Below are 14,257 nucleotides of genomic sequence, written 5' to 3'. Positions count from 1 at the left end.
AAGGGTGAAGGGGAGGAGGGGGTGTCGCTGGATTAATGTGTCCTGTCTTCGCCCTTCTTGCCCTTCTTCCCAACCGAATCGCATCCCATCGCGTCGCCACGGAGGTCACAGACTAACATGATGAGCAGCTCAGCTAACCTTCTAGACAAGTACATGAACGTAACAACAGGCGCTTTCGAAGTCTCGTCCGTCAATCCCATGATATTCGAGGTCAAATTCGTGCCGAAAGCGAGCCGAAGCGGTCCAACAATGGATCGTCTTTTCTCCCTCGTGTTGCGGCCGCTGTCTGTCTATGTGGCGCGGTTCGTGTCAATCAGAAGGAGGTACATCCTTTATCAAATCAATTTAATTATCTATTTGAGTCTTGTGCTGTATTCCAGAGGAGGAGGAGGTACTGGTGGTGTCTGGAATGTCGCCGCCAGGACTCATCCTATCCTGTCCTGTCCATGTAGATCGGCACAACTAGTTTACGCAATCAAGGATGGAATGCCTGCCTCTCATTGAACTCTCTTCGCTCCTTTGCGTCCTTTGTCTTGAGTTTCGACCTGGAGGCTAAGCTGAACCCTCGTTTCATTTGTCGTGACAGGAGCTTGGTCCTTGGACCCTGCACACCCCTTGCTTAAGCGTTATGCCACCCGGCTTAGCAGTCCACTGCCCTTGATCAGTTGATTCCACTCACGACGCGGCAGCACACATACTTTGGCGCTTCTTGCAACACAGCGGATAAAATTCCCGGACCAGGCACGCCCTTTCATCCTATCGCGAGGAGTAAACTCAAGCCACTGCGTGCTCCTCAGGGGGTCTTAGGGGAGGTGCCTCCTACGCGTTAAGAATGTCCATCCATACCGCGCGAAGCTGCTTGTTTACAGCGCGCTATAAAGCGCCTCGATCTCTTCCCTTGGATCTCAACGCTTTGCTTCCTTCCATTCCTTCCTGCCGGTATCTCTTTTCCTGTTCTTCGAGCTAGACCCTGCGCACTCAGCCAACCACACAAGCCAAGACAAGATGAAGCTCTCCCTCGCCCTCGCACTGAACCTCGCCCTGCTGGCCACTGCAGCGCCTACCGCTCTGCACTCCAAACGCGCAGATGGACAGGAGGTGTCTCCCGAAGCGGAACTCGCCCAGAAGATTGCATACGGGTCATTGAAGGTACCTCACTCCCTCTTTACATACCTCCCGCTCCTTGGTCTTGCTTAAATCCACCCAATGTGCCACATATACTGATAATCAAACAGAGCGCCGCCGAAATGATGAACATCAACAGCAAAGACACCAATTCCGAAGACGCAGACTTCGGCAACAACATGCCCGTAACCATGACGCCCAACGACATGGCCTCCTTCCCCGCCGCTGACGGTTCGGAAACCAAGAAGCCCAAGGCTAAGAAGCCCAAGGCTAAGAAGCCAACGGCTAAGAAACCGAACAAGCCGACTCCTGTCCGTGACGAAGACGACAAAGAAGAAGAACCCGAGGTAGACGAGAAGGTCTCGAAGCCTACCCCATCCCCTTCATCTTCTGCGAAGCCCAAGGCCTCGTCGACTGCAGCGAGCACTGACGACGAGGCTGAGGAAGTGGAACGCGGCCTGAAGAAGCAACCTGCGGCTGAGACGGCTGAGGAAGCGGAGGCTGAGCCGACCCAGGCGGCCGCGGAGAAGCCCGCGCCGAAGCCAAAGGATGATAACCCGCTTTCGAAAATACCTTTGATTGGGACCTTGGTGGGTGGTGGGGGTCCCTTGGGTGGCTTGTAAGGCGTGAATTATGGATGGAGTGCGGTGTCTTGTGATGGAATGCGGGATGCCTGGGTTAGTTGAGTGAGGTTATGCTGTGTATGCTCGGGCCCTATTGCCAAGTACTAGGGCTAGCAAGAGTCGGGACGGTGTTGAGCTTGCTGATTCCGTTGGGTTTACTTGCTCTGTTCTTGTTCTTCGAGTGTTTTGTTAAGCTGGTAGCAGGGCAGTCAGTCTCCTTGGGCTGGCGAGGAACAGATGGGTTAAATAGTTATTATCTTATGAATGATATGGAATCCTCTTTCGTAATATTCGCATCTCAAGATTTCATACCCTGTATCACCAATAGTAGGCGATATTCACTACTCGCGCTAGTAGCTCGATAAGAGGCATAGCTATAATGATAGAAGCAAAGGCCATTGAATGGCCTTAGGATGGCTGGAATGCCACTGCTACCTTTGTGGTTGGCCTCGGACCTCGAACCTCACCACTCACCGAAACCCAAGCGCAGGCTTCGTCCCATAGCACCATATCGACTTCCGCCCCACCATCCACCAGATGGCCCATCGCGAAACCAAGACCCATTCGCCGGCTGACCGAGTATAGTGACAAAGCAGGTCCAGCCTTGTACTCCTGCCGTTCGAGTGGATACGCGTTCGGGTGATCGGATTACTCCGGCCGTACCGTCAAGACGACGGGGAAGTCGATTACCTGCCTGACGGTGCCGGTGGCGGCTCTGTTGTGGCCCTGGATGGGTAGGGTATCTGCAAAACCCAGGACTATATTAAGTTAAGAGATCGAATAGAGTAGTGCGAAGAATGTGCGGAGAAAGATAGGGTGTCGCTTGTGTGGTAGATTGTGGGTAAGCTCGCAACAATGATAGTTTTGGAGGATTCGATGCGATGCACAGCTCTATGATAGCTTGGAATGCCTGGAGGTAAGCGTCCCGGATCGCACATCGGGTCTGGATATCCTTGCCATCGTCTCCGCCTTTGGGCTGGGATAAGAAATCCTACATGCGTTCTCCGTTCCCAAATAGCGTAAACACACATCCAAGCTCTTCAGACCGAGATGTCCGTGGAAGCTACCAGTAACTAAGTGGGGAGTTGAGAGTCAGAACACTGTTACATTCAGGGATTATCCTAGTAGATACATCATCCTTATATAGAAGAAGTTACAAGCAAGGTGCGTCTGTCACCAAACTAATAACGACCAGGATGCTGTTCGATGTCTTGGATGGGCGCCGCCCCAAACGAGATAAACGCGGCACTCCGCAACACCTGAACGGTGTCGCCATACCCTACCCTTCCAGCGCAGCCAAGCAAGCTGAGAGCCTGTCCATACTTCCGCCATATTTTTTTTGGCTATCAGAAACGCGAGTCGTTGGAAACGTTCTGCGCCAGAGCGGCGTTCAAGGTAGTGCGGCCTGGCGCATAGATCTCCGCGAACGAGAGACAGCTTATTCCTACCGAGTCGAGAAGGTTGTCGATTGCTGAGCCATGTCTTGCGTGGAAATGAGGGATATTGTGTGCGGAGTTTGATGATGTAGCAATGCTAACAGGCATATTCTTCTGGTCTGGTACAGCGGTGGCCACGATTAGCAAGGTCACTTTAGTTTGGCTATTGGAAAGGCCCGAAAACACGTACAAGGCTTGCCCGAAATGATCCAGATTTCTGAAATGGCTCATATATTACCCTAGTTCTTCTTTTATTTTCCAAAAGGGGCCCAAAGGCTGGGAAGTTGACATCGACATCATAGATACTCCAGTTTTGAAACTTGTCGTCCTCGTCTAAAGTGACCGTAGAGAATGCCTCCAGATCTAACAGATCCCTTTGACCATAGAAGGGAATCCAACGAGGGAGGCGAGGCCCGGTCATCCGTGCTGTACATATCATGAGGAAGGGATTAGTATCTTTCCTCAGTTCGAGTTGGCGCTTCAGCTCCTTTCCAAACAGCCTTCGCGAGTGAAAGGACCATCCAAAAAGGAGCCGATATGTCAGAAGCACTTCCATGACAACAGCGTCGGCGCAAATACCCGTTGTCTGGCACCTCTATCGGCTGGCCTTGAAACGAAAGCTCATTTGGCGGCTCTAGGCTCGGGTCGACAGCCGGCGGATAGGCGACTCCAGAGGCATGGGAGATCAGGAACTCTGAAGGCTTATCCACTCCCACCCTTGCCAAGTCCGTGTCTCCCTATTCCTGAACTGTTGAAAGGGTTATATTGCTTCCTAGCTGTGGTCAGTCCCTGATAGCTGAGATTGCAGGTAGCAACATAGCTTTTGGCACATTAGCCAGTTATTTAGCGTCGAAGTTGCTCGTCTGGGATATTCAAGCCACAGACCGAGGACCGAACTAATCCGGATGGAAATGATCGGCTGGGATTTCCAGCCAGACCACCCACCCACCAGGGTTAGTCCCTGAGGGCGCCGCCACCCCTCGCCTACACTCAACGTTAGTTTTTCCCTTCTTCTCACCAAAGGACAGGAACACAAGGGGGCACGTACTGCGTCCTGCATTATTCTCTTGCTATGCGACGGATGTCGCTAATGTCCAAGATTTGCCCGTGCCTGGAGGACGTGGGACGAGTGAAATACCCGCCATAAACATGGTCACCGATGCATGGAATGCAGTTTTCCAACCAAGAGCGCAAGTACCGCAACCATCATTCTTCTTCTGCGGTGCGATGGATGGAATGCTCTAGTCTGGCTTTCATTCAAGTTGAATGCATTCAATATCGATCGTCCGTATGGTATGATAGGGCTGTTCGATGGGGGATTGGCGCGCGGATGATCTAGGCATTCTGGATGCACTGCCGTGGGGGGAGTAGGGCAGTGGCTGGAGAGGACACAACCCCCAACTGCTGTGGAGATGCGTCATTGTTGCCACCCATGTGGTGGTGGAGGGATGCCAGCTGTGCTGACTACTGCCGCATCAGCTCCTTTCTGAACAACCTTCGGGAGGAGAAGGACTGCTTAGTGAAGCCAGGAGCGAGGCCCCATGTTTATGTCGTCTTTGGGGATCGCTGCCACTATGGACAGGAGACACATGGAAATACAACATCAATCTAATGCGGCCTCGTGGTATTCCGAACGAGAAGCCATTGTACACCATCACCATCCTTGAGCGTGAACACCCTCAGGTACGCTTCGAATGAGATATTGTGCTGGGGCTTCTGCATCTCCGCGCATTGATTGAAGGTACAGCGCAGAGTGTATCGCCGGCGATGCTCTATGAGTCCCTTCAAGGAAGAAAGTCGGGCCTAAGATGGCATGCTCGTGGAGAAAAGTGCCCAGCCCCAAGAGTTCCAGGGTATGGTATCTGATTCTGTCCAACGGAGCCACGTTGTGAATCCGCCTAGCGATGTAGGTGTTGCTGTGTCTTATGGACAGCTGGCTGGGTAGCCTCGTCTCCGCCCCCGACCGAATTGCCTTGGGTCGAGTATGCTCCTGCGGGACTTCGTGACTGGGACCGCGCAATACTTGCTTTGGATCCGGCTTGGGAACACGGCAAAGGTGGGTTGATGATGCTTCGCGGAATTTTTTAATGAGCAGGTTTATTGAACTCTTGGAAATCGATGGCTAGGGTCGCTGTGCGCCAACAAAATTGCGAGTTCATTTCAATGCAAAATGCTCCAGCCCTTAGACAAGCTGATGCCGATGGTCATGGACAGAGGAGCTTGGGGAAAGACAAATCCCTCTGCCAGAGACTTCTTCTCCACCGGCACAAGACAATGCGACGTCGGGCTGAGAGTGCTCTCAGATCACCATGCAGACGACTTGGGCCTTTTGGTGTAGACTGTCGTTAAGCGTTGCTGAACAACCTGTCGCACGTTTGGTCGAGGCTCGCACAACGACCCAGAACGGCTACAGGGCGCCATCCATCTATATTTCATATTAGCAATTGCGTGATCAAGAGGCGGGGATTCTGAACATACGCGACCCATCACGCAGAAGATATTCCTCTGCTATGTGGGGTTACTCTTGCGAATATGTGACAACAGAGCAGGACCAACACGTCCATAGCTGTTGTGGTCTCCAGGCGCACATTGCGGCTATAAGCATCGGGCAAACTTCAACGATAACCTGACCTAGTTCTAGGGCAAGTCTGTCTCACAACTTCTGATGTTTCCTCCGCAGAATCCGGTATACATAAATATTGATCAGCTCAAGCAATGAGACCCGAGAGGGAAGTGTGACCGGTAGGAGCGTCCAAAACATCATTGTTCGGAGCGCATTCTGTGCTCCAAGCAGTTGTGAAATCATGAGATTGTGGGAAAGTAGCGAACCGAAGGGCTCAAATCCAGCATCAATGATTTCCGTCGCTTTCACTATAGTAACAATCAGGCGCTCGTACAAGAATTGCTCCACCGTCACCCTGGGCAATGGTGATAAACAGTTGCATCTCATCTTGGGATACAAGAACGAGGCTGCTAGCGTTAGCTTCACACTGAGTATCTAATAATCGTGGCAGGAACATACGAATTTGGGTACTCTCTGATCCACGCAACTAACAAACCCGGTTCGACAGGGCCTCAATTTGTTTCTATCCCCCGGCGGGGAGGAAACCCACCATGCACTTAGGACAACTCTTCCTGGTAGGTTCCTCCCCGCCGCAGTGCCCGGTCTTCAACAAGCCCAAGACACCCCGCAGGGCTTCTTCCGGTGAAGCCAGGAGTAAGTATCGACAAACGCTTTAAGCTGCTGGGATAAACCATGTGCCGGACGAAGGGAAGGAAAAGTGTCTGGCCCATCTGAGACCAGAGGAAAACCCGCGGCCGCCGCTGGGAAAGCTTTTTTTTATTGGCGTCAACGGAGGGACTTGAAGAGCATTAGTCCGTGATGGTTTATAGCCTGATGATAAACAGAAAGACTCACCTCTTTTGGTCGGAACCCTATTTACCTGAGATTCAGGCCAAGCACTCCCAGTCTTTCTTCAGAATAGGCGGAGCCGCGAAAGTGCTCATCTATCAAGAGACCACAGCCACCTGGGCGACTCTTGGTCGTAAGGTGCACTTTCCCGCACCAGAAGGGCGCACGCACCGTTGCATTTCGGACAGCTTTTCTGTGGCTAGTGTAACACACGGCGAGGGCTCTCAACGCCGAATGCGTCTTGCGACTCAGATTATGTTAGTGGTGAACTAACTGCCTTCTGTTGGCACGCGGCAACGAAAAGAGAGCCTTGTCGTGGTGGAGGATCAACTCCTCCCCCTCCTTCCACCCATTGCAGTCGTGACGTTTCTTTCGGATATGAATTGACCGGCTATCTCGGGTAGCTGCTTTGCGTTCAAAGGGCTTGACATATCAATGGATCCGACCGCCCTTGCGTTTGATGCCAATATAAAACTTCGAGTATCGCAGACATGCAAGAGTCAGCCATTGTCTGAGAGCGCAGTAGCCAGTGCACCACTGGTACTTCGCCGTCTCGACCGCTCGCGGTATACACGTCGGGTTGCACGGGTCAAATCACTCCAACCCGACACCAGCTGTCAGCTCTGAGTTGCAAATTGGGCGTCGACTAGCTTACCAGGGACAGCATGCCCGAGATTATCAAAGGAGAATGCAGCAACCTTGCTTTGAGGTTGCTTGCTCTTCTCTGGTTGTATCTCTTCCTGTGGCGGGTCTTCTTTATCTTCCTCGGGGATATGTACAACACCATATCCATCAACGGACTGGGTGTGCGGAACACCATCGCGGTCAGGAAACAAGATCTCGCCAAAGCCTTGGTAGTTTGGTTGTGTGGAAGACTCTGGTGGACTAGTGGTAAAGTGCTTATTGATGATGGCGTACCGAACGTGCATCGTTTTGAGCTCCGCTAATAGATTGGTCACCATGACTGTGTCATGGCGTGCTGATGGATTCAATGAGATAGGGAGATATCTTCCTACCATGAGCATCACGCCTTTAACTCGCTATGTTAAACAGTCGTGTCAACGGTGCCTCACCAACAACGAAAAGAGATGTGGAAAAGCGTGATCAAACACGCACTAAGACACTCCGCACGGGCATCGAATATCTGGTTGCGTCTTTTAGTCAGGCTTCGCGACGACGATTGGATCGGCGTGTCGACCTGCGAAGTGTAAGCCGTTTGCTGAAGAACGTTGACGAAAAGGTGTTGGGTTACGTCTACTTACCTAGAGCCAATGGGATCTGGTGGCCATTCGGGCAAAAGTTGTGGCTCTGCTCAATCAACTGGTTTCGGTGCGGAGGGCGAATCTCAATAAGAACAAGGGTGGCAAGGTCAACGCCCCGGTGTATAGCTGTTGAAACCAAAGCCGGGGGCAATCCGGCAGATACAAGAACGCCGCTTCTATCTTCGGCAAAAACAACGAACAAGCGCTGGGCAGAGGCAACCCCGAACCCCATTCGGCAGATAGAAGAACGCGGTCTTCTATCTCCGGGGGAGCGGGACACCAGCCTGGGAGTGAAGCTCGGATAGGATGGGAGGCCTGGTAGATGGAGTTAGAGGGGCCTGTCTGCATATACTCGGCAAACGGGGGTGATAGGAATATGGCACATACCTGGGGAGAAGGGAAAGCCCGGGACGGCCTCAGATAGAAGAACGCCCCGGCCGGCCCATTCCCCCTGTGAGGAAAGCAGACCGGCCCCTGGAGTGAGGCTCGGATAAGATGCAACGGCTACCATATCAGATTAGTCCCATCAGTTCTGATATATAGTAAGAAAGGGGCATGCGGGCTCGAATCATACCTGTAAAGAAATGTCACACCGGGCCGACTTCGGCAGATAGAAGAACGCGTCTTCTATCGCCAGTGGCGATAGGGAGCTTCAAGCTGCATGAAAGGGCTTTCTGTGGTGAGACCCGCTGTGATATGGCTGCTCCTGTTACTACTTGTGATTCATCGCTGCAGGTTTCTCGTGGCATGGTCCACTGAGAAGTGAGAAGGGTGTTCAGAGAACGCCCGTTTTCCTTAGTCTTGTCTCAAGCGACTTCCCATGCCAAAGGCCCATCCAAACCACTACATTGCCCTCGGCGAGCTTCCCAGACACATATACTTGGAGACTTACCGACTCTTTACACGCGGCAACAGAGAGGATGTAGCCAAGGCCGGAGCCATCTCGACTGAGGCATGGTGGGGTAGGATCTAAGCGTCATAGACATGTCCATTGCGGGTGCTTTGAAAAAGCCATGTTGGTCAACTGTGATGGAAGCTGAGATCCAAAAGATGGAAGCGGAGGATAAATTATGGATTCGAATAGCCTGAGAATCGCCGCGAGCATTGCAATTAGACAACCATATTCCCAAGATTTGTTTGAGACCAAAACTGCTGAAACATACCTTAGTACTGCTTGAGATTGGACGGGAATATGTTTGTCTGGGATGCAGTCATCGCCAATTGATATGTAGCCAGAAATGAGGCTGGAGGGGCGGAAACCCTAAGTGACCAACCCGACACACACCCACCCAAAAGTGAAGCGAAATCGAAAGCAACAAGAGCAAGGAAAAGGAAAAAGGGGGGCCAAAGACCGTAGGGCATCAACGCGACGACCTCTAACTTCAAAAAGAGGTAGCCTGGGTCAAAATGATCATCTGAAGGATGATCAAAGGTGGGAAGTAAGGTCCAATCCCACCAGGAAAAGAGAATGGGCCTAAGCCTTGGAGGGAAGGGAAACTCGAATGACGAGGTTGCGAGAATCAAGACTGCTGTCCGGTCTATCGAATCCAGTAACCACTTTCATGGTAGTCTGGATGAAAATGATCATCTGAGGGATGATCGAAGGTGGGCAGGGAGGTCAAATCACCAGGCAAGGGAAAGAGGACAACCACTTGAAGGATGGTCCAAGATCGCATTATTAACACTGATGACCAAATTGCCAAGATCAAGCCGCTGTCCGATCTCTTTCAAGACGCTGACGAAACCGGACTGGCCAGGAACGTCTCCTAAGAGAAGCGCCCCGACAGGACACTCCAGATCGGGGTACTGGTAGGGAGTGATCGACCTCGACACGAGACGTCTAAGTTACGGATAGCGCCAATGTACAAGGTGAATCTTGGGATCGTCAGTAAAAGTGTTTTAAAGCAGGATGGTGGGGTAAGGAACATTTAGATACCTATGGTGCAGACGTGATAGAGCAAGACGCTGACTCATGGCTAGATGTGTCTGCAGTGCTTGGACGTGAAGTAAGGATTGGGCATAAGCAGAGAGGCAACCGCGGGTATAGTGCACTCTGGAGAAAGAGAGTAGTGGTCAGCAACAGTCATGAAACCTTGTAGAGCAGAGACAGAGACCGTTTACCTGCGGTGTTGTAGCATGGTAGTCGACAATGCTTAGCATTATTGTTATTTTGGCAACAACGGCGCCAGGAAAAGTTGGTGCGTATTGCATAGAGATCTATGGTGAGAACAGATATGTTTCCTCAGTCGCTTCCCCATGGGCGCTGGACGCTCCCTTGCCAGTGACTGAGGTTGTGCCGAAGTCGAGACCAATGGTGATTGCTTCGACGGCTGGAGTAGCCATGTCCAGTTTTTGTGTGGTAGGTTCCCGGAGCTGATGAACAGGATATGGTCAGCATCAGTTGTCTTGCGATATGGCGTGGAAATCTCACATGTCATTCCGAAATCGAAGCCGACTCTCGTTTGGTCGGTAGGGCCACGGCGTATATACTTAGTGTATATACCCTGCAGACAAAGGTGATGTGCTATTAGCAGGTGTGCTATGAGAATCTGAGCTCTTCATACCTAGAATTGTAGTACCGTAATCAATTCCAATATACGATTGGGATAGCTTGGTAGTATAGTGATGTTTAATCATGTTCTATAGCAGAAAAGAAGAGACAGTTAGCAGTCTCCTCGAGAACAGAACTCTGGAGAGGCAATGAGGTATTCCTTACTGATACGCGATTGATATCAGCAGTCAGCTTGTTTGCAACACTTGTCTCCAGTCTGGTACTGAGAGGACAAAGCTTTGTATTTGTCTCCCGCCTCGTACACAAGAGACCAAGAGCACGAGGCCAAGTTGTTTCAAGGGAGAGAGCTCATGTGCGTGGACTTGCAAGAGAACCAGACGAGACGGCCAAGCATCGCGACGAGGTGCGTCATATGGTACCATCATCGAGTGTGAGAGGGCTTGTAAGCGCCAGTGAGTGTCCTGTCGGACAAGGTAAGGCCTGCGTTTTGGTCTGTTGTGGTGCTTGATGTTAGCAGGATTGGAAGACGCCTCTTGAAGGTTGGGAAACCGGGGGAACTGGGTGCACACACAACAGTCATAACACGGCGATAAGACGATTTGTGTTATAGCTGGACCGAACAGGATGGTGGTAAAGAGATTGAAGTGTCAATGGCTGATACAGAAACGAGACTGTGGCATACGCCTGTAAACGTATGCCACAGGACATACTTGAGCCTGCAAAACAAGGACGAGAGCACGAGGAGTAAGAAAAGAAGACGACGACCAGAAGAAAAAAGGTCAAGTCCTTTATAATCCTGGGAGAGAGAACTTCGAAGGCTGTGGAAACTGCAAATTCAATTCCCTGATCGAGGTGCAGGAGCTGCGTTTGTGCAACAAGGGCTGGGGCTGGCTTAAGCGATGACTGTTTGTGGGTCAAAAAGGACTGGCATTCACGGCTGCATGAGTATGTACAGGTTCACTGGGTTTCAAGGACAAGAGAGACACGGGCTACGTAACATTTGACTCAAATTGAGCCAGGTTCGCCTGCAAAGGAAGGGCAAGTTCCATTCAGACGGCTGGCGAAGAGCAATGTCAACTAGGATTTTCCGCATTAGTCCCCTTATTCGGTGTCCAACAGGCGGGTTTAACCAAGAGATGTCAAGATATTATCCTTCTAAAGTCACTGGTCCCAGTTCCTTGCTGCGGTGTTGAGCTCAGTGTTGTGCTGGTCCGTGCGTTTGCTCTTGTGCGGGGCGGGAGTGAACTCAGGCAAACAAAACCTCCTGCACTGCCCTCGGAGACGGGTAGGCACGGTGCCGATGGGAAGCATTCGAGTCATTTCTCTCCCTCTCCCTCTCGAGATGGGAAAAAGGAATCGCTGCTCCATGGCGTCATGAGCTGGTCCCAGTCTGATTCTTCCGCTGCTGCTCTTCATACTGAGCAGTGTAGTAACCAGCATAGTACCACGCCATCATGAGATTCTTCAGTCCCTCATCCTGACCTAAGTCAAAGTCAGCAAGTTCCTCGCAAACGGGCAAAGTCCAGCCTACCTTGCGGGAAAACGGGATGCGGCATCCCACCCGCTTGAGCATCCCAGGCCGCCGTACTTCCGTCTTTCCTTGGTTGATCAAGTCGTTGCGTAGACCCGCTTGTCGTTGCCGCCTGCACCAAGTTAGACTCAGTATTCAATTTTGAGAAGCGTCCAGGAGGGCATGGCTGCATACCTCTGGTACTTGCGCAGCCGTCGCCGGTTCCGCGTCAGCCATGTCGTCGTCGTTCTCGACATCGACTCGCGTCCACGACCCGGCGCCTCCAATCGCGGCCGCAGCCCCAGCTTCAGATTGAGCCGCGGCTTCCGCTTCTCTCAGGACATCCTCGACGTTTTCGCCCTTGGCGTGGATGCTATGGTAGAGCTGGACATCACAGTCAGCGAAAGTCAAGTCACGTGCCAGGAGTACAGAGCCAGCTGCCTTACCCTGTATTCCTCAACGGCCTCATCCCAGCTCTGAACGAGCGCGGAATCGTCCCAGATTTCTTCCTGCGTCAGTGGCTGGCCGGCGCCTTTATTCTTTCCCATGGCATCCACAGATATCGATTTCGTAGACTTTTTGTGGTAGAGCTGGTGTTCTGGTTTGACCACGCGCCGGCGGCCGAAGGACGGAAGGCGGGAGATTGCTCACCGCTTGACGATTCTGCGGACCCAAAATAATTTTCAGCAAAAAAAGTTCCCGCGTCTCGAGATTCATTCATCCCATCTGCAAATTCAAAATGGCCCCGGATAAGAAGGATAAGAAGCGCAAGGGTATGCTTGAAATCTCCGTTACTCGATTGCTTGCAGAGATTGACACGTTTTAGCCGCTGCCGCCGCCGCGACCGTCGACTCGCCCGCGAAGAAAACGAAAAAGGTCGAAGCCAAAGCCGCCGCCGCTGAGCCCCCGAAGGAAACGACCAAGCCCATTCTGAAGAAGAACAAGGTCAATGGCGCCGCCGCTGAAGCCAAGCCGGCCTCAAAAACCAAGGCCAACAGCGATGCTCCTCGATCGATCAAACCCCGCAAGCGCGCTGCTGATTTCTTGAGCGACGACGAGAGCGAAGCTGAGGTTGAGGTTCCCAAGAAGAAGGCTGAGAAGGAGACCAAGAGCAAGCCCACCGCCAAGAAATCTAAGCAGGAAGATGGGACCGCTGCGCCGGTTAAGGAGAAGGCTGCCAAGAAGGCGAAGAAGCTTGAGATCGTGCCTAGTGATTCCGAGGATGAGGGCGTCTCATTGAACGCTGCGGAGAGCGAGGATGAGGAGGATGACCAGACCACTGCCCTCATCCGGGGCTTCGAGAGCAGCGGTGACGAAGACGAGTCGGCGGATGAGGCCATCGATCCCGATGCTCCGGTCCCTAAGATCCCCGACTCGAAGAAGGCCAAGCGGAAGATTCTCAAGCTGCAAAAGCAAAACAAGTCAGAGGCGCCGGGACAGCCAGGTGCTGTCTACGTTGGGTAAGCTTCCGTCTACTTGACCCCGTTCCTTGATCCCATTTTCTAACTATCGCAGCCGCATCCCCCACGGTTTCTACGAACACCAAATGCGCTCGTACTTTGCTCAATTCGGCGAGATCACACGCCTCCGTCTCTCCCGCAACCGACTCACTGGCCGCTCAAAGCACTACGCTTTCATTGAGTTCGCCTCCGAGTCCGTCGCCAAGATCGTCGCCGCAACCATGGACAACTACCTGATGTACGGACACATCCTCAAGGTGAAATTCATCCCATCGGAGCAGCTGCACCCGGAGCTGTGGAAGGGCGCAAACCGCCGCTTTAAGCGCACGCCGTGGAACAAGATTGAGCAGAAGCGTCTAAATAAGGGCAAGAGCCGCGAGAACTGGACGAAGAGCATTGAGCAGGAGCAGAAGAGGAGACTTGCCAAGGCGGAGAAGCTCAAGGAGCTCGGGTATGACTTTGAGTTGCCGCAGTTGAAGAGTGTCGATGAGGTTCCCGTGCAGGAGAAGGTTATTGAGGGTGAAGAGAAGAAGGCTGTTGACGGTGGAGAGGAGCCGAAGGCTATTGAGGAGCCTGCTGCTGCTCCTGTGGAAGCTGAGAAGGCTGAGGATACCCCGAAGAAGGCGAAGAAGGCCAAGAAGGAGAAGAAGACAGCAGAGGCTGCTGTCGAGTCGCCAAAGGTGGAGAAGGCCGTCGCCTCGCCTGCGACCAAGGCGAAGAAGAAGTCCAAGAAGGCCGGCAAGGCATAGTGTGTTTATTGTTTGTATGTATGGCAAAATTCCAGGGTCAATTCATCGGAGTTCGGATTTCACAAATTCCAGATAACGTAATTCCCAACCGAGTCGGACACCCGGTCGAGTCGGACACCCCAGTACACCATACAAAATGCCATTTTTTAAACTTGAATAACTCAAACA

At 52.2% G+C, this 14,257-nt stretch overlaps 3 protein-coding genes across 3 annotated transcripts; 2 read left to right on the top strand and 1 right to left on the bottom strand.

The window, feature by feature from the left end:
- The first annotated feature begins 755 nt into the window (after positions 1-755).
- On the top strand, positions 756-2,017 carry BJX68DRAFT_219940 (uncharacterized protein). The gene is made up of 2 exons (XM_071037888.1): positions 756-1,149; positions 1,236-2,017. The coding sequence occupies exons 1-2, from the start codon at positions 1,006-1,008 to the stop codon at positions 1,746-1,748; spliced, it is 657 nt and encodes a 218-aa protein (XP_070892638.1). The 5' UTR covers positions 756-1,005; the 3' UTR covers positions 1,749-2,017.
- A 9,259-nt stretch (positions 2,018-11,276) lies between these two features.
- BJX68DRAFT_249576 (uncharacterized protein) lies at positions 11,277-12,511 on the bottom strand. Its single transcript, XM_071042140.1, has 4 exons — positions 12,327-12,511; positions 12,076-12,264; positions 11,902-12,013; positions 11,277-11,852 (listed from the first exon to the last, which is right to left on the bottom strand). The coding sequence occupies exons 1-4, from the start codon at positions 12,426-12,428 to the stop codon at positions 11,743-11,745; spliced, it is 513 nt and encodes a 170-aa protein (XP_070892637.1). The 5' UTR covers positions 12,429-12,511; the 3' UTR covers positions 11,277-11,742.
- Positions 12,512-12,601: 90 nt separating this feature from the next.
- On the top strand, positions 12,602-14,230 carry BJX68DRAFT_249575 (uncharacterized protein). Its single transcript, XM_071042139.1, has 3 exons — positions 12,602-12,653; positions 12,707-13,340; positions 13,396-14,230. The coding sequence occupies exons 1-3, from the start codon at positions 12,620-12,622 to the stop codon at positions 14,087-14,089; spliced, it is 1,362 nt and encodes a 453-aa protein (XP_070892636.1). The 5' UTR covers positions 12,602-12,619; the 3' UTR covers positions 14,090-14,230.
- The last annotated feature ends 27 nt before the right edge of the window (positions 14,231-14,257 follow it).

The sequence above is a fragment of the Aspergillus pseudodeflectus genome (assembly GCF_044049435.1).
Source record: "Aspergillus pseudodeflectus strain CBS 756.74 chromosome Unknown BJX68scaffold_94, whole genome shotgun sequence".
Classification (NCBI taxonomy): Eukaryota; Fungi; Ascomycota; class Eurotiomycetes; order Eurotiales; family Aspergillaceae; genus Aspergillus; species Aspergillus pseudodeflectus.
Note: the sequence above shows the minus strand (reverse complement) of the source record. Positions and strands in the feature narration are given on the sequence as shown.